Raw genomic sequence first — 21220 nt, forward strand, 5'->3', positions numbered from 1 at the left:
TCATAGAAAAGATGATTTGGTGTAATTTGGTTTTTAAAATATTCAATTACCCAAAACTCCAGCTGTTTGCTAAGTTGTAAATTCAGTTTACAAATATGATTCTATTACGGAGCTTAGCAAATTCTGAGAACAATGTCAAGACTTTTACAACTCTATGAAATTCCCTTAAACATTTAAACTCCACTTACAGCCTTAATATTTTATCTCTTTGTTCATAACTTTGATTTGGGGACATAACAAAGAAAAATTCCCCAAAGCATAAACCATCATGTATCTAAAAAAACACAGCAGGGATTTCCCAGGTGGTCCCGTGGTTAAGACTGTGCTTCCAACACAGGGGGCAACGGTTCGACCCCTGTTCAGGGAACTAAGATCCCACATGCTGTGCATTGCGTGGCCAAAAATGAATGAATAAAATGAAGAAAAAATATAAAGCATAGTAGACTTAGAAACAGGGCAATTCATGTCTTCTTAGGCTTCCAACGCTGTTAACAGTCAGTAAGAGACTGATCTAAAAGTCTCAATCCGTCATCTAATTAAACATATCAGCTGGAATCACAAGCTGGTTGATGACTTATGGGCCAAGATTAAAAACACAAAACAGCAAGTAGCAGATTCCTTGAAGCCCAAACTGGGAAGCAATCCACATGGAATTCTGCATTTTCCTGCCTTAAAGCTCCTCCCTTCCTGAAGACACAGGAGGTGGGGCCGTGGGCTCCGTGGTGCCCCCTCCTCGGCCACTGCCCTGGATCTCTGTCCCCCTGTGCTGGACGGCCCCAGGACGGCAGGGTGAAGGCTCCCTGGGGGCCTGGGTGCAGGAGGAAGGAGGCAGCCTCGTCCAGTCCCTTAAGGCTGCCTGGGCTCCCCCACCCCCACAGCTGCCCCCTGACCCCAACCTCGTGAACATTAACCCCTCTCATCTCATCGCCAGTGACTGGGGGAAGCCAGAAGACAGTTCCATTGAAAAAAATCCTTCAGAGGTTTGTTAAAGCACATGACAGGAGGTGGGCCGGCCGGGCCTCTTGGGGAGGGGGCTCCCATTGGCCTAGACCCTCGTGGGGCGCCTGCCCACCCACCGGCCGCCTCCAGCCCACGCACAAAGTGCCAGATGGACAGTGCATGGCCAGATGTAGGGGTGGACAGTGCAGGCCAGCGGGATGGGTGAGGGGTTGCATGGGCTTCTTCTCAGGAGCCAGCCCCCTGGAGTCGGCCCCCAGACCCACAGGAGCCCCCAGCTCATCGGCCAGCAGGGAGGCCGTATGCCCGTGTGTCTGGGCTAGAGGAGGGGCTGGGAGCCAGCAGGGGAGAACTCCATGGGGCTCAGGATGGCATGAAGGTGGGGAAAGGCGGAAGGGTGGGGGCCATCTCTGAGTGACAGCGTCGCACGAATGGGTGACCCAGAGGAGCAGCCGCAGCTCGGTCCTGGGCTGCCTGGTGGTTCTCCTGCACCCCCACCCCTCCTGGTTTGGACCCACCTCCTGCCCGCTCCCCAGCTGGTCTCCAGGGCGCCCCTTCCATCTCTGTGTCCTCCGGAGACCGTGGCTGAAAGCTGCCCAAACCCACCATCTAACCCCAGATGCGAACCTCCTCTGACCGGGATGAGTCCACCCAGTTGGTCCCAGAGAGAGAAGCCTTGCTTCCTCTCAGCGCCCACCCTCCGCCCCAACCGAGATCCTCCCCAAGCCTACAACCACATTCACCCACCTCCAGGCCTGAGCCACCACGCTGGCACAACTCAGTGTTACATGCTCTGGCAGAGCACCCAGGAGCCTCTGAGAACAGCAGCCCCAGGACTGAAGTTGGAGAAACTCCGCAGGACCAAGCCAGGGACCCCCAGTGGCGGGGGGAGAGAGCTGGGAGTGTGTGGGAGCCGCCAGACGGTGCTCAGGGCCCCATCAGAGACAAGAAGATTATATTAATAGCTGGGGATGGGAGTAGCCTTGGTATGGGAACCTTCTAGAAAAGGAGAGGAAGTCTGCACAGGGTTGGTCCCTCAGTCAGGGAGGTGCCCCTGGAGAAGGAAGAGGCTCACCCTTCTCCAGTCGGTCCTGAACTCGGAGACGTACAGGGAGGGGCAGCCATGCCAGTGTGGCCCTGCCAGCCTGGCGAGCGGCCCCCTCCTGCCCAGACTGGACCCTGTTGATTCTGCCGGGGAGCTGACACCCCCCAGAAGCCCAGTACAAACAACAGGAGGGGCTTGATTGGCCAGTTAGACCTCAGATAAGGCCACCAGCAGACACGTCTCAGAAGGGACGCTTTGTGGCCCAGGAAACGGCCAGGCTGTGACACCAAAGAGAAGAAGCAGGTCACGAAGCAGTTGTGTATGGTCGCGACACCCCCCAGACACACGAGCCACAGCGAACAAATTCTGGCCGGAGCTACGCCAACACGGTATCTTCGGTTAGAGGAATTCAGGGCACTGGGGGGTGGGGTGGGGAGAGGTTTGTTTTTCTACGTTTGCCAAATTTTGCAGGATGAGCACACATCACTTTCCTAAGCAGAGCATAAGCCATTGGCATTAGTTTGTAAGCCCGGGCAGCAGCCTTGCCCTCTTGACCTAGGAGATGGGCCAGGAGGCCAGGGACCCCCAGGAGACCCCAGGGAGGGCCCCAGCAGCTCTCACCACCTGGACATCTTTCAGATCCCCGGAGGGCCCCCGGCTCAGTGGTCCCCACGGGTGACATCATCTCTCCAGGTGGTCGTGTACCCCACGCCCCCATATTTCATCTCCCTGCCAGCCAGCCAGCTCCCCCTGACCCTGTTCTGAAGCCTGGTGTCACCTGAAGGTTGAGGGGAGAACTCCACCCACCTCAGTTACCACCCGGCTCAGGCCTCGGCCCATAAAACTCCTAGCTTCCTGGTCCCCCTTGGCCCTGCCAGCGGTATGTCCCGAGCCCACCCCCACCGGACTTCATTTTAACTAATAGGGCACTTAGTTTAATGAGGAGAGTTTGCATAAGAGGAACTTGCTAATTAAACTTTAAACCTTGTCATTCTAAAGATTAGCCAAGCTCTGAACAGAGAGCATTTGTCATGGAGAGAGGGAGCCCCCCTCCCTGCAAGAAAAGGCCAGCTGAGGGTCTTGCCTCAGCAGCTTCTAGCTGACCTGCCAAGACGGAATCTTCCAGAAGGTATAGGAAACTCCTGGAAGGTATAGGAAACTCCTGTCCCAGGTCAGGAACATCTGAGGTGGCACTAGCGGTACAGAACTCACCTACCAATGCAGGAGACCTAAGAGATGCAGGTTTGATCCCTGGGACGGGAGGATGAGCCAGGGAAGGAAAGGGCAACCCACTCCAGTGTTCTCGCCTGGAGAATCCCATGGACAGAGGAGCCTGCTGGGCTACAGTCCACGGGGTCACAAGAGTCAGACACGACTGAGGCAACTGAGCAGGCACGGCCCCAGGATGAGCCTGGCTTCCAAGGCCCCCATGGAGGGAATGTGTTCCCCACACCCCACCCAGATGCCAGGTGCAGTGAGGCTGGGGGCCCGTCTGCAGGCTTAACACTCCGGCCACAGGTTTTCGGGAGGAGTAAGTATCACGTGAGGTGTCCGAGCATCTGGGAGGCCTGGGGACCCCTTCCTTCCCGTCATCCCTCCCTTCACCTACCTGCCATCATCTGGGGACCTGTCCCCACAGCTCAGAGCTGGCCATGGCTGGCTGGCCGGCCTCCCCTGCCCTCCAGAGTGCAGAAGCCCCAGCGGCCACCGCCAGCACTGGCCACTCCCCCAGCCTACAGCCAGCTTTGATCCCCCAGCAAAGAGAGACACTGGGGAGGCGGGCAGCATGTGAAGGGAATGTGTGTCACCGTGTCACCCGGGAACATCACATGTCTCAACCTCTGACCTTGCTGGAGGTCACACCAGGCTGGCAGTCAGGGCACGCTGCCTGGGGGACAACGGCCAGGGGACACAACGGAGCTACTCCCCGAATGACTACCAGACCTGGAAGGCCTCCCCCCAGCAGTGGGGTCTTCCATATCCCGCTCCGGGCCCGACGAGCCCTTTCCCGGAGGGGAAGCAGGCCGTTAGCATCCATTCTCCTCACTTGCTGGAAGCTGCTGACAGCAGGCTGCTGTCCTCAGCGGGAAGCGTGCCCCTGCGGCCAGGCCCCTGTCTTGCCGGTGGGGTCCAGGGACGCCGGGCACAGACACACTGTCCCCTGCCCCCGCAGCAGTGCTGAGGACCCTCTGTGTGCGCCAGCCTGGAGGGGAGGAGGCAGAGGGGAGGGGTGCTTGGGGGGCCTTTGAGGGACCTGTCTTGGGAGAGGGAGCTCTTAAAGGGGTGGGACCCTGATGCTGATCTCAGGAGCCAGCTGGGCCGGGGAGGGGGCGGGGAGGGGGCTCTAACGCGGTCCAGCTTGCTCTCCTAATCACACGATTTCCTGTTCTTTGTGTTCGCTGATCGGCTGTGAGCCAGCCCTGCCTGGGAGGGGTGAGTGGGGCACCCTTTGTATAATTGAAGTGAAATTCACACAACATAAAATGAACTATTTTACAGCCTACAAGGTACAGCCACCACCTGAGTCAAACCACCTCCCTCCTGCCCAAAGAGAAACCCCGGACCCATCAAAAGCCATTCTTTATCCCGCCCACTCCATAACCTCTAATCCACTTTCTGTCTCTATGGATTCACCTGTTCTGGACACTTGGTAGAGACTGAATTATACAATGTGTGGCCTTTTGTGTCTGGCTGGGTCTGGAAGATCCCCTGGAGAAGGGATAGGCTACCCACTCCAGGATTCTTGGGCTTCCATAGTGGCTCAGCTGGTAAAGAATCCGCCCAAAATGCAGGAGACCTGGGTTCGATCCTGGGTTGGGAGGACCCCTTGGAGACAGGAAAGGCTACCCACTCCAGGATTCTGGCCTAGAGAATTCCATGGACTCTAGTCCATGGGGCCGCAAAGGGTTGGACACGACTAAGCTACTTTCACGTCACTCCTTCCCTCAGCACGGCCTTTCTTTTTTTTTTTTAATAGGTCCTTGTGTGGTACAGTAGGTCCTTGTTGTTTATTTATTTTATATACAGTAGTGTGCACCTGTTAACCCCATACTCTCTATTTATCCCTCCCCCCTTCTCTTTTGGTAGCCATAAGTTTCTTTTCTATATTTGTCTGTTATATAAATAAGTTCATTTGTATCATTTATTAAGATTGCACATATAAGTGATATCATAGAATATTTGTCTTTGTTTACCTGACTTACTACACTTAGTATGATAATCTCTAGGTTGCTGCAAATGGCAAGATTTCATTTCTTTTTTTTTGTTTTGTTTTATATCCACTTTTTTTTTTTTAATTAATTTATTTTAGTTGGGGGCTAATTACTTTACAATATTGTAGTGGTTTTTGCCATACATTGACATGAATCAGCCATGGGTTTACATGTGTTCCCCTTCCTGGACCCCCCACCCTCCTCCCTCCCCATCCCATCCCTCTGGGTCATCCCATTGCCCCGGCCCTGAGCCCTTGTCTCATGCATCGAACATGGAATGGTGTTCTGTTTCACATATGATAATATACATGTTTCAATGCTATTGTCCCAGAACGTCCCACCCTCACCTTCTCCCTCACAGTCCATAAGACTGTTCTATGCATCTGTGTCTCTTATTCTGTCTCGCATATAGGGTTATCGTTACCATCTTTCAAATTCCATATATATGCATTAGTATACTGTATTGGTGTTTTTCTTTCTGGCTTACTTCACTCTGTATAATGGGCTCCAGTTTCATCCATCTCAGTAGAACCGATTCAAATGTATTTTTTTTAAATGGCTGAGTAATATTCCATTGTGTATATGTACCACAGCTTCCTTATCCATTCGTCTGCTGATGGACATCTAGGTTGCTTCCATGTCCTGGCTATTGTAAACAGGAGCACGACCTTTCTAACTTCCCAAATTGTAGCAAGTCTGTGTCTCACTCCATGGTAGAGGTGGACCCCTGTTAGCATCCATGCATGTATGGATGGATATTTGGGCCACTTCCACCTTCGGCTGCAGGGAACACGCTTGCACAGGTGCCTGTGTGAGTCCCTGTTTTCAGGTCCTTTGGTTTTGACCGAGGAGGGGACGGCGGCATCATTTGGTGATGCAAGGCTTCCATCTTTGGACCCATCAAGCGGTTCTCCTCCTCAGCTGCTCCGTGGACATTCCCACCAGCACTGCCCGGGGCTCTGATCTCTGCCCTCCCATCGTCCTGACCGCGGCCGTCATGAGCAGCATCTCCGGGCTCTGATCCCTGTTTCCCTGCTGCAGGGACTGGGAGCACCTCCTCCTGGGCGCAATGACCAGGATCACCCCTTTGACGGATGAGGACACAGGGCCTGCCATGGTGCTGAGCAGGGACCACCAACGTGGGGCTGGACCACGGCATCCCTCCAGGCCCTCAGGTTCTAGTGTGAGAAGTGTGAAAGCAAAAGTGTTAGTCACTCAGCCGTGTCCGATTCTTTGAAGCCCCATGGACTGTAGCCCCCCAGACTCCTTGGTCCATGGAATTCTCCAGGCAAGAATACTGGAGTGGATAGCCATTCGCTTCTCCAGGAGATCTTCACGACCCAGGGATTGAACCCAGGTCTCCCACATTGCAGGCAGATTCTTTACCATTTGAGACAACAGGGAAACCGCCAGGTTCTCGGATGGGGTCCAAGTGGAGAAGGACCTCCTCCAGACATTCCTCACTCTGCCGGCCCACCGGCAGGGCAGACATCGGCTGAAGCAGGGCAGATGGGCGTGAGCCACCCCTGACTCCGTCTGGGTTCCCTGCCCCTCCATTCTGAAGCACAGGGGGACGTCCCTGGCAGCCCGGTCCAGTGGCTTAAGACTTCACCTTCCAATGTAGGGGGTTCGAGTTCGATCCTTAGTCAGGAAGCTAAAACGCCACATGCCTCCTGGCCCCAAATAACAAAGCAAAAAACCTGCTTCGGTTTTAAATCCCACTGAGCTGGAGGCGGTGGGACCCACCGGACCCAAGGGGGCTGCACACAGAGCTTCAGGTTGTAAGAAATTCAATGAAGGCTTTAAAAACGGCCACATCAAAAAAAGAGAAAAACAACAAAAGAAAAAGAAGCAGCACAGGGTACAGTAGGGCTTCCAGAACCTGAGAGGGAAGTCGCGTTCCCTCACAGGAAACAGACCTACAAGGTAGGGGGACGGTCCTGGGTCCTGGGGCAACCCTGTCCACGCCCCTGCCTCGGGGCAGGTCTGATCCAAGTCTGACCGAGGGGGGCATTTGATCTCTGGATCAACAGACTGGGATCCCCCCGTCCGACCTCGGTTCACGTGCCTTTGCCCCAGAGAGCGTGGGTGGGCGGGGGGCTGAGTGTGAGCTGTGTGGGGAGGGGGTGAAGGTGCGTGCGTATGAGTGTTGCTGGCGTGTGCATCCGTGCCCCACAGAGCTCTGTGTTCCGAGTCCCTGGGGTCCGGTGGGTCCCACCTCCTCCCAGTCAATGGGATTTGCCCTCAGAACCGTGGTGTCGCCCAACGGTTCGCGGGGCGCTTCAGTGGTGCCCGCTTCCGGCTTTGCCTTGGGAAGTGTCCTAGCAAACCCGAGAGGAGGTTACACTTGCTACTCCTCAGGCTCAGAGAGGTTGAGCAGCTCACCCGCGGTCACAGAGCTGCCAGCGAGAAAGTAGAATGGAGGGAGGGTCCCAAGTCCCTTAACTGGAGCCCGCGTGCTCTACCAGGCCCTTAACCACAGATGTGGGGCTCAGGGGAGTCCTGGGCACCCTCCTTCTGTGTCTCTCGGGCTCCCCGGGACGTAGCTCCAGCCCCAGTTATGCAGGTGTGACCCCGGTGGGCACATCCCACGGTTTGGACGGGCTCTTGGGAACATGTGCAACTGAGGACTGTGTGAGCATCTGGGGGCTTGTGGCCACTCCTCCGGGAATGGCCTCCACACCCGCTGTGACACGCGCGCTCTCTCTCACACACACACACACGTGTGCCTCCCTGACTCTGGGGTCTGCGGTTTCCATACTTCTCTCCCAGCTCTGGCCTTGGACGGCATTCCTGCGATGCCCCCTGAGACAGCTGCTTCTTAGGCTCCTATCTCTTTTTGAATGCCGAGGGGGGCTCTGCTGGTCAGGAGGGAATATTTTTATGGTAAAAAATGAGCCGTGCTGCATCAGTGCCAGGGGGGTGGGAGCCGTCACCGCAGGTCACCCAGGCAGACTGATGAAAATTCTGCTTATGAAGTCGCTGCTCCCCCATTAATTAGGGGGGAGGGGGGCCCGCGTGCCGCTGCGCACCTCGCCCACGGCCAAAAGCTTGTCAACACTTCCCACGAAGAATGAAAATGTAAATACCTTTCAGATTATTCAATGTCACCAAGGTATGGAAAAAGGTCGGAATGCTGGGTGTCATTTATCTCGTTGCGGGTTTGAAGAGCTTTTTTCTATTAAATTTCTTAAAATTAATGTTTTATGTTGCTCAGAGTAATTTGAACAATTATGGGCTTAAAGAATTGATCATTACAGCCCCTGGGATTCAGAGCTCCCGACTGAGTCCTTTGAAAACCCACTGATTTATCGTTTTGCTACTCAACTAGGCAAGCTCCTGGGATTTGGGTCCCCAACCCCCTCCTGCTCCAGGCGGGGGCCAGTCCCCAAGACACACCCCTGCCGATCTGCAGGCGGAAGAAAAGCGGGTGGGTCCCCAGGTCTCCAGGAGGGAGTGGGGAAGGGAGGGGTGTCTCTGATTCCGGAGCTTTCACCTGCCCTGAGCAAATTTTATATTTAAAAGGAAAGAAGTCGTTTTACATACTGGTCGAAATTGTTTTCATCATTCAGGTATTCACCTTTGATAATGTATGCAATCGTCGGGTTCAAAGATGAAAAGACTGTGATAACACGGTCAAGATGAATATTCCGCTTATGTTAAAATTTCAAGTTCTAAGTATTATGATACAGAGGTTACTGTTTTTAAAAAGTGAACAAGCCCTAGCCCCTCAGGAAAAAAATGCTCAGGTGTGCCCCGCCTCCCCGCCAGGATGCCTCCCACCCCGAGCCTGCCTCGCACCCCGCCTGGCCGCAATTCGGAGGGTGTCCGGGGCGGACGCAGCGCCGCCCCCGCTCCAGCCTCCGGAAGGCAGCCCCACCCAGCCCCCCAGGTCCCGCTCCAGACCCTGCGCCCACCCGCTTCGCAGGGCCCTGGCGCCGGGAGCCGAATGGGCTGGGAACCCCTCGTGGGCGCGCCCCTGGACTCTGAGCTGGGCGCCCACCGCCTGCATCCGCCGGGAGACCGGGCGCCGGGAATCCGCGTCCTGCACTAACACCCACACGCCTCTAGATGCCCCGCTCTGTTAACAGGGTCCATCGTGGGAAATAAGTCGTCGTGGTCTCCAGGTGACCCCCGCAGGGGCCCGTAAGATGGGTGTCCACCTTCCTCTGCGGACCTCCCGAGGTCCTCCCGGCCTGAGATCGGCCCCGCCCGCCTCCTCACTGGGCCTCGGGTTCGGGCTTTGGCCCCCACCACCCCAGTCCAGGGTCACGTCCCCAGGCTGAGCTGGGCCTGGACCTGGGAGCCCGCGTGTCTGTTCTTGCGGGGCCCGCGGCAAGGGAGTGACCCGGGGGCAGGCGCTCCGCCCAAGTGGGGAGACAGACCCGCGAGGTGTGCACACAACCACTGTCCACTGCCTGGCTGACCGCGAGCCCCGCTCAGCTGAGTGCTCGCCCTGACAGGCCGGGCCGGGACTCGGGGTGCCGCCCCGGCGGGGTCGACTCTCCCCCCACCCCCCTAGGACTGGGCTCTGGGGCCCAGTTGCCGCCCGGACACGCCGCCAGCTGGGAGCCCGCGAACAGGCGGAGGGTCCCTCGGGCACACTTGGCACTTTATTAACCTGTCAGCGCCTGAAAGGTCCCAGGCGGCCTGGGGGAGTTCGACAGGCTGGGGCGGAGGGCCGCAGTGATTGGAGGATTTATACTCCCCTCGGACTGCCGGCAGCCGCGGAGTCCATCCCGCCTCCGCCAGGCCCCCCTCCCCAAACCCCGAATCCCACCCAGACAGGCTGCCTTCCTTCCACTCGAGGGCGCCCCTTGCAGGACAGAGTCCAAAGTGGTTCCCTCCAGGACCGCGCCCCACGTGTGGCTCGGCCACACCCCTGGGAGGCCGAGATCTCTGACCACCAACCCCCAGGCCAGCCTAAGGCACCTCTCACTTCCAGCCACTAGGCCTCTGCTCACCCGGGTTCCCCCGAAGCTGAAGCACCACCCACCCCCACTTCCGCTCAGCCAGGCTCTTCCCTGGGCGCTCCCTCAGACTGAAGGGTGATGGGGCCATTTCTCCCATCAGAATTTCCTCCTGAGAGCCTCCCCCATTCCTTGACACTCCTCCTGGCAGCTGCCAGCAACATTCTTGGGGAGGGGGCATGCTCTGGGTCCCGGGCAACAGCGGGTGCTGGTGATGGAGCTGACCCTGCTGGGGTGGGTGGGACTGGGGGCGGGTGGCTTGACCAAAGCCCCTTGGGCTGCCTGGTGGTTGGGGAGGGAGGGGGGATATCTGGGGAGCTCCCCTCCTCCTTGCCAGGTCCCTTGCTCAGCATCTCACAGCGAGTTAGCAGGTCGCTGGGACTGGAATCCTTGTTGCAGAGCCCCCAGTGACCGCGTTCCTTGAATCTCCAGACTAGTTGACTCCTGCAGTCCCCCTCCCCCTGCTGAGGCCTGCTCCACGTTTTGCTTGGTCCTGTCACCTGGCCACCCCAGCGCCTGCCTCTCCCAGGGACAGAGTGGGAAGGCCCAGCCCCTCCACCCACGGTTGGACCGTCTGTTCTCCTGAGTCTCCGTCCGGTGGTCCGGTGGTCCGGTGCTTGGTGCTGGGAAGCCTGGCGGAGATCTCGGGACAAAGGGGCCCCGATTCACACCAGGTGTCGTCCCTGGCAAGAAGCCAATAGCTACTCCAACGGGGCTTCCAGCTTTCAGAGAACTGCCCCCCTCCCCAGCACCCTCTCCGCCCCCACCCCCGATTCTCACTGAACACACAGGCCTTCCAACGACTGTAACTGACGAATTTATTGAAGTCTGGGAGAGAACCGATGGTCAGAGAATAAATAAAAGACGGGACCGTCACAGAAACAACAGGTCGCTGGGGTGCAGGCTTGAGGGATAACTTGACTCCATGCGCGGCCAGCCTTTGTGTCTGCGGCAGCCCGCGGCAGAAACATCTGGCGGGAGCATCAGCTCGGAGGAGCCCCTGCCCCAGCCTTCCTTTGCCTGTGGGGCGTCCAGTCCGTGGGCAGTCGGAGCCCACGGGGAGAATGGGAGCTGGAGGCTGTTTGGCACTGGAAAGCAGTGGGCTGGGCTGGGCCTGAGCTCTGAGGACCTGCGGGCAGCTGTGACGGGGTGGGGGTGGGGCAGGGACGAAAACCTAGTCTGGACTGGAGGAAGCTCCTTAAGGGTTTCAAGAGGCCGCCTCTCCCCCCAGGATAGTGGGGTCCAGAGGATGAAAGATCTAGAGCCAATGGCCCCAGGGGAGGGGTGGGGAGGGAAGACAGGGATTGGCCGCAGGGAGGATGAGGAAGTTCACGGGCATGGCCTCCCCACAGCCACCTCCTGCCTGGACGGACAGCCCAACTGATCTCTGACCTAAAGAGGGGGTTCGGGGTGGGGGGAGCAGGGGGCTAGAGAACTCAGACATATGGAACCTGGGAAACAAAAGCACAATTAGTATTATTTTTAATTTTAGAAATTAAAGCATCTTCCAGCCTGAGGGCTGTGCTGGTCTGGGCAGAGGCCCCTGAGCGGAGCGAAGGCCTGGCCTCCCCGGGGTGACATTTCCTGTCTGGAAACGGCTGCAAGCACTCGGTTAATTGGTCCATAAAGGGAACAATCTGTTTACAAAATCAGGCTTGCCAAGCGGCCTCCAGTTCAGGCAGCAGCCTCTCAGACCCAAACCGGGAGAGTCCCTCTGCCTGGGTGAGAGGGAGCATGCCCAGAAATGAGCCCTCCTGAGTCTGCATCCTGTTCCCCGCGGCACTGTGTCCTGCAGAAGTCCGTGCTTCAGGCAGGAGAGCTGCTGCCCAGACTCCTCACGTCCGGGGCTCGAGGGCTCGGGGACTCAGTCAGAACTGAGCGTGGTCCACCTCGTCCAGCCAGGAGGCGGGGCTGGCAGGGAAGTCGGGGTAGCCCCCGCTGCTCCCGGTGGAAAGGTCGGAGCTGGGTCCGTTCCCTGCCAGCACTCTCATGGGTGGGGGCCCACCTGGGGCTCCCGTGGGCACGAGCCCCAAGCCGGCATCGGGGTACACCAAGCTGGAGAGGAGGGGCTGGGGGCCAGGGAGGCTCTGCAGGGCGGCAGGCGAGGGGGGGATGCCGTAGGGGCTGCCGGGGCGCAGCTCTCTGTACTGCTCTGGGCCGGCCAGGCCTCCGTGCTCCAGCGGGAAGCTGCCCGGGGCCCCCGAGGGCCGGCCCAAGGCCGGGGCAGGCTCTCCCAGGCTGCCGTAGAGGCCATTGGCAGGGCCCATGTCGGCCACGGCTGGCTCGTCTGCAGTGGAAGCAGAGGGCATTGCTCAGTGCCCACCTGCTGCCACCTCTGGTTCCCCTCAGTGCCTTCTGCAGGGGTGACGTGCCCCACCTCCCAGGACAGCTCAGCCCACATCTCTCACCCTTTCACCCTTGAGTTTGTTCAGCTCCATCCCACCTAATTCCTGTGCAACTGTGGGCTCCCCTACTGGGATCAGGGCCAAGAACTGTCCAGTCGGCGCCCAGGGATCCAGTATGATCCCAAGGCTTCCCAGTTTAGCTGCTGCTGCTACTGCTGCTAAGTCGCTTCAGTCGTGTCCGACTCTGTGCGAAGCCATGGACGGCAGCTCACCAGGCTCCTCCATCCATGGGATTTTCCAGGCAAGAATACTGGAGTGGGTTGCCATTCCCTTCTCCAGTGCATGAAAGGGAAAAATGAAAGTGAAGTCGCTCAGTCGTGTCTGACTCTTAGCGACCCCATGGACTGTAGCCTACCAGGCTCCTCCATCCATGGGATTTTCCAGGCAAGAGTACTGGAGTGGGGTGCCATTGCCTTCTCCATTAAAACGTGTTAGAAGTATTTAATTATTTACAATCTAGAATATCCTAGTAAATCAAGATGGCAACAGAAACTTCAAGTTCTGCACAAAAAATAATTATCACTTGGCGGCTCAAAATAAATGTTCAAGCAGGTGCCAACAGTATTAAAATTTAACATACAATGTCATGAGCCTAACTATGATTCCTGTATGTTTTTAAAATTTTTTCACTTTTAAGCCATTACAGATTCACATGCAGTTACTTTTAAAGTACATATTTGAATCTAGTATTTGCAGGGCACCTGAGGGTTTCATGGAGCTCCTTCCCAGCATGATGAGAAATAGGACGGTCAGTTACAAACTGACACAGACACAATGAACATTAGAGTTTTGGTGTGTCCCTAAAATGAGCCAAATTTAGCAGACAAGTTAATTGAGGCTCAGAGAGGCTAGGTGAGTAGCCTAAGGTCACAATGCAACCAAAGAATCCCTTTCACAAACTCTCTGAGGATGGACATTAAGAGCTGGCTGGTGGCAGGGCAGGGAGAGGGGTTCTCCCTGCTTTGGAAAAAGGAGGTAATTGGGTTCCAGAGATGAGGGTGGACCCTCCTCCAGCTCTAAGAAGCTAGGACCTTTCATCATCCCAAAACTGTGCTGCTGTCATCCTAAAAAATCACTGTAAGTGCCAAGTGCCCTGGGTGGGGGCGGGGGAGTAGGTATGGTCAGACCCTCCCTCCAGGACAAAGCCTGCGGAGGGACATGCCTGCGGGTCACAGGGTTTCTGTCCCCTTCCAGAATAAGGGCAGTGGTCCTGAGTGGCCAAACCACAGGGCTTGGGGATGGGCGCCAGGGTCTATAAAGAGACTAGGACCCAGGATGTTGATTCCTAGGCTCTGGCAGTCAATCAACCCAACGCTCTTCCCGACTCCGCCCATACCGGTGAAGGAGACCTCCGCGTCGCTGTCCTGCCCCTCCTCCTGGACGCTGTCCTTGTCCGACTTTGAGCCGCCTCGGGCGCGCTTCATGTTTCGGAAATACTGACCCCAGCGCTGCCGGCCCGCGTCCTTCTTGAGCCTCTTTTCCTTGGCCCGGCGATTCTGGAACCACACCTGGGGGGTGGGGGCAGATGAGTGTCTGCCGCTCTGGGACCCGGGGTGGCCCTTGTTTGCCAGCAGCTCGCAGGGCGCGCGGGGGCGCCGGGGCGCTGACCTGCACGACGCGCATGTCCAGGCCGGTCTCGGAGGAGAGTTGCTCCCGCACGTGGCGCGCAGGCTTCGGCGAAGTGTTGTAGGCGCTCTTCAGGGTCTCCAGCTGCTTGGCTGTGATAGTCGTGCGCGGCCTCTTGGCCGTGGCCTCGGCCTCTGTACCGCGGGGGAGGCATGAGGCTGGGCCTGCTCCTCTGGCCGCTCGGCGCTCCCACCTCCCTCGGGGCGCGCGCACGTCGGGACCTGAGGTGCCGCCGCCGCCGCTGCGACCGCCCGCCTCGCCGCCGCGGCGGGAAGGTCGGAGGGTTTTGCGGGACGCGGGTTCCGGGAGCGATGGAGGAAACGCGCCGGGCGGTGCCACGGCCCAGCCAGGGGCGGCCCTGCGGCGGTCTTCTTTAGGGACCCAGCCGCCCTGGATCCGGGGGCAGGCGCCTCCAGCCTCGGACCCCCCGCTGACAAACGCTGCCCGCCCCTAACCCTCCCTCGCTCCTCTTTGTTCTAAGGGTGCGGGTAGGGTCGAATCTTCACGGTCAAGGATTTAGGACGATAATTCAGACCCGCAGAGCTAATCCACGTAATTCAGGCCAATCGCCCTGCGCTCGGGAGGGAGGCGGCTGCTAAGACCCCAGACCCGGCTTCCCTAGAGCAAGTCTGCTAACTGTCCCCGCCAGGCCCGGGCTTCCGGGCCTGAAGGCGGGGGCGCCCGCCACGCCCCCGCCGAGAGAAAAGACGCCTAAGTTCTCGCCGTTTAGGGAGTGCTTCGCCCGAGGCGCTGGAGGGAAGGATCCCTCCACACCCGACCCGGACAGGCCTTAGCCCCGCTTTGCCGGGGAGGAAAGGGGCGGGTGGGCCGTGCCCAGGCCGAGCCCTGTGACCGTCGCCCCCTCCCACTGACCTCGCTGCTTGGCTGTCTCGTAGTCTGCCTTGCACACGAGCCGGCTGTCCTCCATGAGATAGAACTCGTCGCCCGTGGCCAGCTGCCGCTTGCACACGACGCAGGCGAAGCAGTGCAGGTGGTACACGAAGTCCTGGGCGCGGCGCACCACCTGCGTGGGCGGGATGCCCAGCTGGCACGCGGCGCACTTGGTCCCGAAGCGCCTGCGGGACGCACAGGGCGCGGCTCAGAGAGGCAGCCGCTCCTTCGCCCGGAGCGGGTCGGAGAACCGCTAACGCGGTGCGCACTGGGCGGTTCCTGGAGGAAGGCTTCCCCGGTCCTGCCCCTGGTCGCAGAGACTACCTGCAGGGACTACCGAGGAGGAGATCCGGAGGCCCTGGGGCACACAGCTGTCCTCTGTGCCCGGAGGGGGAAGATGAATTCGGAGGGGCAGGGCCCCAGCCACTGGGGCCGCCCTGCAAATCCGTGAGGCCTCTGCTGGGTAGGAGCCCCATCCCCACCATTAAGCACGAATACAAGACCAAAACGAAGAGGAAGTGCACCCAATAGAGTTTTACAAACTTGGGGTTATCTTTTTAAGGAGTGCTTCAATGATTCACAAAATTAATTACTTTAAAAGATTGTTAGTGGGCCAGCCCAGCCACCAACAGAGAGGCCCCGAGGGTGTCCTGTTTGGGGAACAGGAGGGTCTGGGGATGGAGGTTTTCAGGGCTCCAGACTTGGTTACGGTGGGGGCCCAGGGGGTCCCCCTGGGTGCTCCACCCTTCCCTCCCAGGCAGCTGGCGGGCTCACTTGAAGAAGTCGTCCTTGCAGTACACGCTCTCCCCACGGCTGAAGCAGCGCTCGGCCAGCGGCGTGTGACAGTCGGTGCACTTGAGGCACTTGCTGTGCCAGTGGCGGTCCAGAGCTTTGAGGATGAAGCGATCCAGGATGTGCTGGTCGCAACCAGCACACAGCGGGATCTCTGCAGGCGGGGAGGAGCCACCGCGGTCAGGGCCACCGCACAGAGCCGGAGGCCTCCCCATCCCACCCAGCTCCCAGGACCAGGCTGCCAGGAGGCCCCCTTCTCGGCACACCCTCGTCCCCGGCCGGCTTGAGTGGCCGCCCAGCTCAGGGAGAGTTCAGGGAGAGTGTGGCTCCGAAGTCCGTGCCTGGCCCGCAGCGGAAGTCCAGGACAACTGAAGCTAGGCTTAGAAACGTGCCTGGGGGCAGGAAGGTACTCAGGCCACCTGTTCAGATATCCTCAACTGCAAAACATTTCCAGTGCATGAAGGACGCACGTTGACCTCAAACGAAACCCTCGCCACCGGGGCGCTCTCAGAGGCTGGACTGGAAACCGTGTCCTTACCATCACCAGAGGCCCGCACACGTGGGCCATGGGGCATCCACCACCCAATGGCCGTCATTCCTCGCACAATCAGGCGCCATGGCAGCTAGCAGACTTGTGGCGGGTGTGGCTGCCCAGCCCCATGGCCCTGTCCCCAAGCTACCAAAATGAACACTGATGCCCTGCCTGTCTTTGGGAGGCCCTGGGGGTATTTGTGCATAGACTGGACATATGGACGCTCTGTCCTCTTGCTCAAACATGGATGCCCGAGCACACAGTAGGCAGTTTGCCTTCCCCACAGAGACACTTGTGTTCTGTTCCCCTGGGACTGCAGGCCTCTGGGGGAACCAGGCTGCAAAAATGCAGGGTCTGCTTTTGAGAGCCACAGGTCCATGGGGGTGCTTTGCAGGGTGTTCAGGGCGTGAGGTCTACCTGTTAATTTCGGAAAAGCTCTCCGGAGGGCAGAGAGCCGCGAGCAGGAGCTGGAACCTACTCAAATATATCACCACCTCAGCACACCCACCTCGCTGACAGTGGACCCCCGCCAGCCCCAGGCCGGCCTGGCAGCCGGTGAAAGGGCCAGCGAGGGACCTCCCTTTGCCACATGCTGAGAGAAACGGAATCAACCTCCTTCCTACAGCCCCGGCACCACGAAGGATGGGGTCCCGCGTCGGGCAAAACCGCGGCCCTAGGTGCGGAGCCTGGGGATCTGCTGCCTGCCCTGCCCCCCCCCCCCAGCCCCGGGCGGCGATGGCAGGGCGGCGGGCGAGGACACCCGTCTCAAGAGCTGGTGGCTGGACAGGCCCGCGCGGCGCAGATTCAGCACCGCGGCCCGGACAGCTCCCGGAACGCGCTACCCGGGGAACCCCGCGTCGAGCAAAAGCCTCTCCCGCCGCGCCCCTCGCGCTTTCGCGAAGCCCTGGTGACCCGGGCCTTACGCTGCATGGCGACTCCTGCCTTGGCGGGGTCTCCTACCCTCGGCGCTGGCGGGCCCAGCACAGCCTTGCGCTTGCCTGCCGGCTGGATCCCCACCGGCTCTCTTGAGACGTTTCACGCAGAGCCCGCGCCCCTCCCTTCCTGTCTCTCCGCCCTCCCACCCCTTCCTCCCAGCCCCCGTGGACACCCCTCCCAGGAACCGTCGGAAAATAAATAAATAAAGAAGTATGAGACGGAGGAGACCCCCACAGCCTGGTGTAACCCCTTTCCCACCTGCTCCCACCCCGCCACTGCCCACCCTTCCAGGGCCAGCTCCATCTCCATCGTGCGGTCCCGCCTGCTTGGAAGCTCGTGGAGAACCATCCCAGTTCACGGGGAAGCCAAGGCGCTGGGGGTGAGCTGGGGGTTTTCCTGTAAGAGGACCAGCCCTGCCAATGGAGCAGGTGCATGTGAATGCAGACACCAAGACCCCAGCTAAGGGAGTTCAGCCGCCGGGGTCCAGCTCCATGCTGGCCCTTGTGTCTGACTCTTCGCCCGGAAAGTGTGGAGGGTCTGGGTGCAGGCAGCCTTCATGGAGATTCTCCTACCCTATCGACACTGGGACACATGTTTGCTCTCTGCACACTCTCCCTAAAGGAAGAGTATTTCCCAAACCAGTCCTGAGACCCAGAGGGGCCCCAGCCTGGGCGGCACCAGCGCCGCGACGAAACGCCCGACGACACAGCTCCAGGGGCCCAGAGGCGAGCCCGCTGCCGGGATGCTCAGGTAGGGACGCGCTGTGCGGGGGCCCTCACGCCCACTCCCGCCCGCTCTCCCCGGCTCCCGCCGCCTCCGTGGCCGGGCTGGGAAGGGAGCGAGGATCGCTGAGTCTCCACGGGGTCCGCCCTCCCGGGTGCTGCCGCTCGGCCGGGGCACCCACCTCGGCGCAGGTCTTCCCTCCGCGCCAGCAGAGCCAGCAGCAGGTCGCCGCCCGCCGACTCCCGGCCCGGGACCAGCTCCCCGCGCGCCTCCATGGGTCCCGCCGCTCGCCGCCGAGGCTCTCCGGTCCTGAACTTTCCGGGGGCTCGGCGAGACCACGGCCTCAATGGCCCCGGGCCGGCGTCTGCGCGACACCCGGCGCTGCTGGGCGCTGCGCCCGCGGGCCGCCCAGGGGCCCGGAGCCTAGGGCCGCGCGGAGGCGGAGCGGCGGGGGGCGGGGCCGCGGCGCGGGGCGGGGCCGGGGTCGCGGAGACGCGCCGCTGGCGTCCGCGGACTCTGCGCGCCTTTGCCAGGAGAACTGCGGTGCGGAGAAACCGCCCCGAGTGCCCGGCCCAGGGATGGGGACGGGCAGGGGAGCAGCCGTGTCAGCGCTGCCCGAGGGCGCTTGACCAGGCTCCGAAGCTTTCTGCCCCGGCGCCGGCTCCGGGCTGAGGCCTGGGCTCCGGCGCGAAAGCCCGCGGGTAGCCTGCCGGTCAGGGAGGGAGCTGGATCCTACTGCCGCTGAGGCTCCGGCCCGAGAGGTTCCGAGCTGGGAGGCTTGGTCACAGTGCCTGGTGGCACGCGCGAGACCCAAGACCCAGAGAGGGTGAGTGTGGCGCCCACGGGCTCACAGGGAAGCCTCCAGGAGCGGACCCAACCTCAGACCTTCCTGCTCTGAGCAGCTTCTGGGCCCCATCCTGGGCACTGCAGCCCAGAAGTGGGCACAGGGAAGCAGGGAGAGGGAACCCAGTGTCCTCGGCTCGGACTCCATGATGCAGTCAAGACACCAGGTCAGGAAGGACGGAGCTGGGAACGCCGGGATCCACTCTCTTCCCTCCACCCCTGCTAGCACGGGAGGAAGCCCTGGTGCCCGGTTTTCCCATATTCTGTCCCTCTCCCCCAGTCCAAACAGGTGAGCTTGCAGGAACCCACCACCCTTGCATGTAGAGACACACCTACCCCGGAGGGTGCCCACCACAGGCCAGGCCAAACCCCTGCGTCACCCACAGTCAGCACACAGCAGTGTGGGTCCTGGCGGTACAGAGCATGGCGGGAGCAGGAGGCCCCCAGAAAGTGTTGGGGGACTAGGGGTTGGTACCACCCTCCAGGAGATTCCACCTGGGAGCCCCTCAGTGATGCCCCATAGTCGCCCTGCCTCTGCCTGGCCTCCAGTGGCCTGGTCTGTACACTTGACTTGGAGGCCGGCATGGAAGGACCTGGGCAGGAGAAACACAGCCCCCTCTGAACTCCGAGCAGACCCCATGTCTCAGTCTGAGCAAAGGCCTGTGCAGGCAAGTGCAGGCGCCCCTTCACTTTGTGCCACGTTCATTCCCCAGGACAGGACAAGGGTGTCCAAGCCGCGTAGCTGAGTGGGTGTTGGGTGCACAGGGGTGTCGGCCGTTGAGTGTCAGCTGCTGTGGGGGCCTGCCTGAGAAGGGGCCATGTGTGGTCTGACTGGGGAAGGGGCGGGCGGGCCTACGCGCTCGGCATCTGGCCGACTGGCCAACAATGCCTCCATTATTTCCCAGCGTCCTTGTGACCAAATGGCCCTTGGGGAGTGCAATTCGGGCAGGAGACCCGACCCAGGGCTCTCGGCGCTGTGCACTTGGGCCGGCTAGTGGGGGCAGGACTGCGCTGTGCGGGAGCTGAGAGGTGGCGCTGTGCACTTGGGCCGGCTAGTGGGGGCAGGACTGCGCTGTGTGGGAGCTGAGAGGCGTGGGGTCTCCAGATTTTCTTGGCAGCACTTTCTCTGCCCCATTCCCTCCCCACTGGACATGCGTGCGAAGTCCCTTCTATCCTCCAGGCGCTTTGTGAAAAGCTGCGGACCCTTCAGCGCAGGTCCATGCTTCCCAGGCCATCACAGGGGGGCTCCAGGCCTTCCACTCACTCGGGGGTCTGCCAGCTTCGGCCAGGTTCCCATCTCAGGCCCCACCAGAGGCCCCTCCAGACTCTTTCCACCCTGCCCTTAGCGTGCTGCACGCCTTCCTTCCCCCAGTCCCTCCGCTCGCCTCTGCCCATCCGTGCCGCTTTCCCCTCTGGGTCTTCCTGCCCAGTCTGGAGACTGCAGGAGGACATGCAGGGCTCTTACCCCTGGTCCTGCCGAAGGTGCAGAGGCCGGCGGTTGCGGGGGCCCGGGGCCGATCTCGGTCGCCCTCGAGATCCGTTTCCAGGAGCATCGCGGCCTCAGGGCCAGGCCGGACCCAAGCGGCCCGGGCAACGCTCTTTCCTCTTCCTCTGCGACCCCCGGGAAGGCTGGGCCCTCCCCGCGTCCCGGTGCGCGCAACGTGGTCAGACACGCGAGCCGCTGGGCCGGGCGCTGTCCGCCGTGCTGAAGGAGGCGCGGCCGCCCACCTCCCCCGCCGCCCCAGCCGCCCTCAGCTCCTCCTGCCCGCCCTCCCTTCACGTCCTGCCGCCCGCGCCCCACCTTCCCAGGTCCCTGGGCCCTCCGCCCGCCCCATCCTCGCCCATCCCTGAGAGGCAGCCTTGGCCAGCTCTGCCCTGAGCTCCAGGCCTGCCTTGAGGCCGAGGATTCGCCCCAAGCGGGTGCTCCACCCTGTAGATTCTGCTCTTTCCCGCTTGCGGCCTCCGGGAAGCATCGTCCAGGCCGCCGGCCCTCAGGCCCCCATCGGCCTCCAGTTCAGGCTCCTGCTGAGGCTCTGGCTCCAGGTACTGCCCTGTTCAACGGTTGGTTTGGACCTGAGGAAGTTTCTGCACTCACGACCTCCCCAGCATGCAATGCCCCTAGGTCTCAGCTCAGGCCGTGGCCACCTCCCACTTCTCTGGGGCAGCCTGAGGAAGGGCACCCCCAACAGAAACTACTCAGAAGGACCCAAGGGCAGAGATAGCCAAGACCCCCGGTGACAGGGGTTACCAGATGATACACATACATTGGCACAAGCACCACACAGACC

At 60.3% G+C, this 21220-nt stretch overlaps 1 protein-coding gene across 3 annotated transcripts; it reads right to left on the reverse strand.

Moving 5' to 3' along the window:
• Positions 1-10989: 10989 nt before the first annotated feature.
• LHX3 (LIM homeobox 3) lies at positions 10990-20485 on the reverse strand. 3 transcript variants are annotated; one of them, XM_081590648.1, is made up of 6 exons: positions 20398-20485; positions 15881-16052; positions 15089-15291; positions 14198-14349; positions 13926-14097; positions 10990-12471 (listed from the first exon to the last, which is right to left on the reverse strand). In XM_081590648.1, exons 1-6 carry the CDS (start codon positions 20483-20485, stop codon positions 12053-12055), a joined length of 1206 nt encoding a protein of 401 aa, XP_081446774.1. In that variant the 3' UTR covers positions 10990-12052. The 3 variants fall into 3 exon arrangements, with proteins under 3 accessions (XP_081446774.1, XP_081446773.1, XP_081446775.1); XM_081590647.1 differs by lacking the exon at positions 20398-20485 and adding an exon at positions 18271-18513; XM_081590649.1 differs by lacking the exon at positions 20398-20485 and adding an exon at positions 17354-17360.
• Positions 20486-21220: the final 735 nt, after the last annotated feature.

This window comes from Giraffa tippelskirchi, chromosome 4 (genome assembly GCF_054371585.1).
Source record: "Giraffa tippelskirchi isolate mGirTip1 chromosome 4, T2T-mGirTip1v1.2.pri, whole genome shotgun sequence".
NCBI classification, from domain to species: Eukaryota; Metazoa; Chordata; class Mammalia; order Artiodactyla; family Giraffidae; genus Giraffa; species Giraffa tippelskirchi.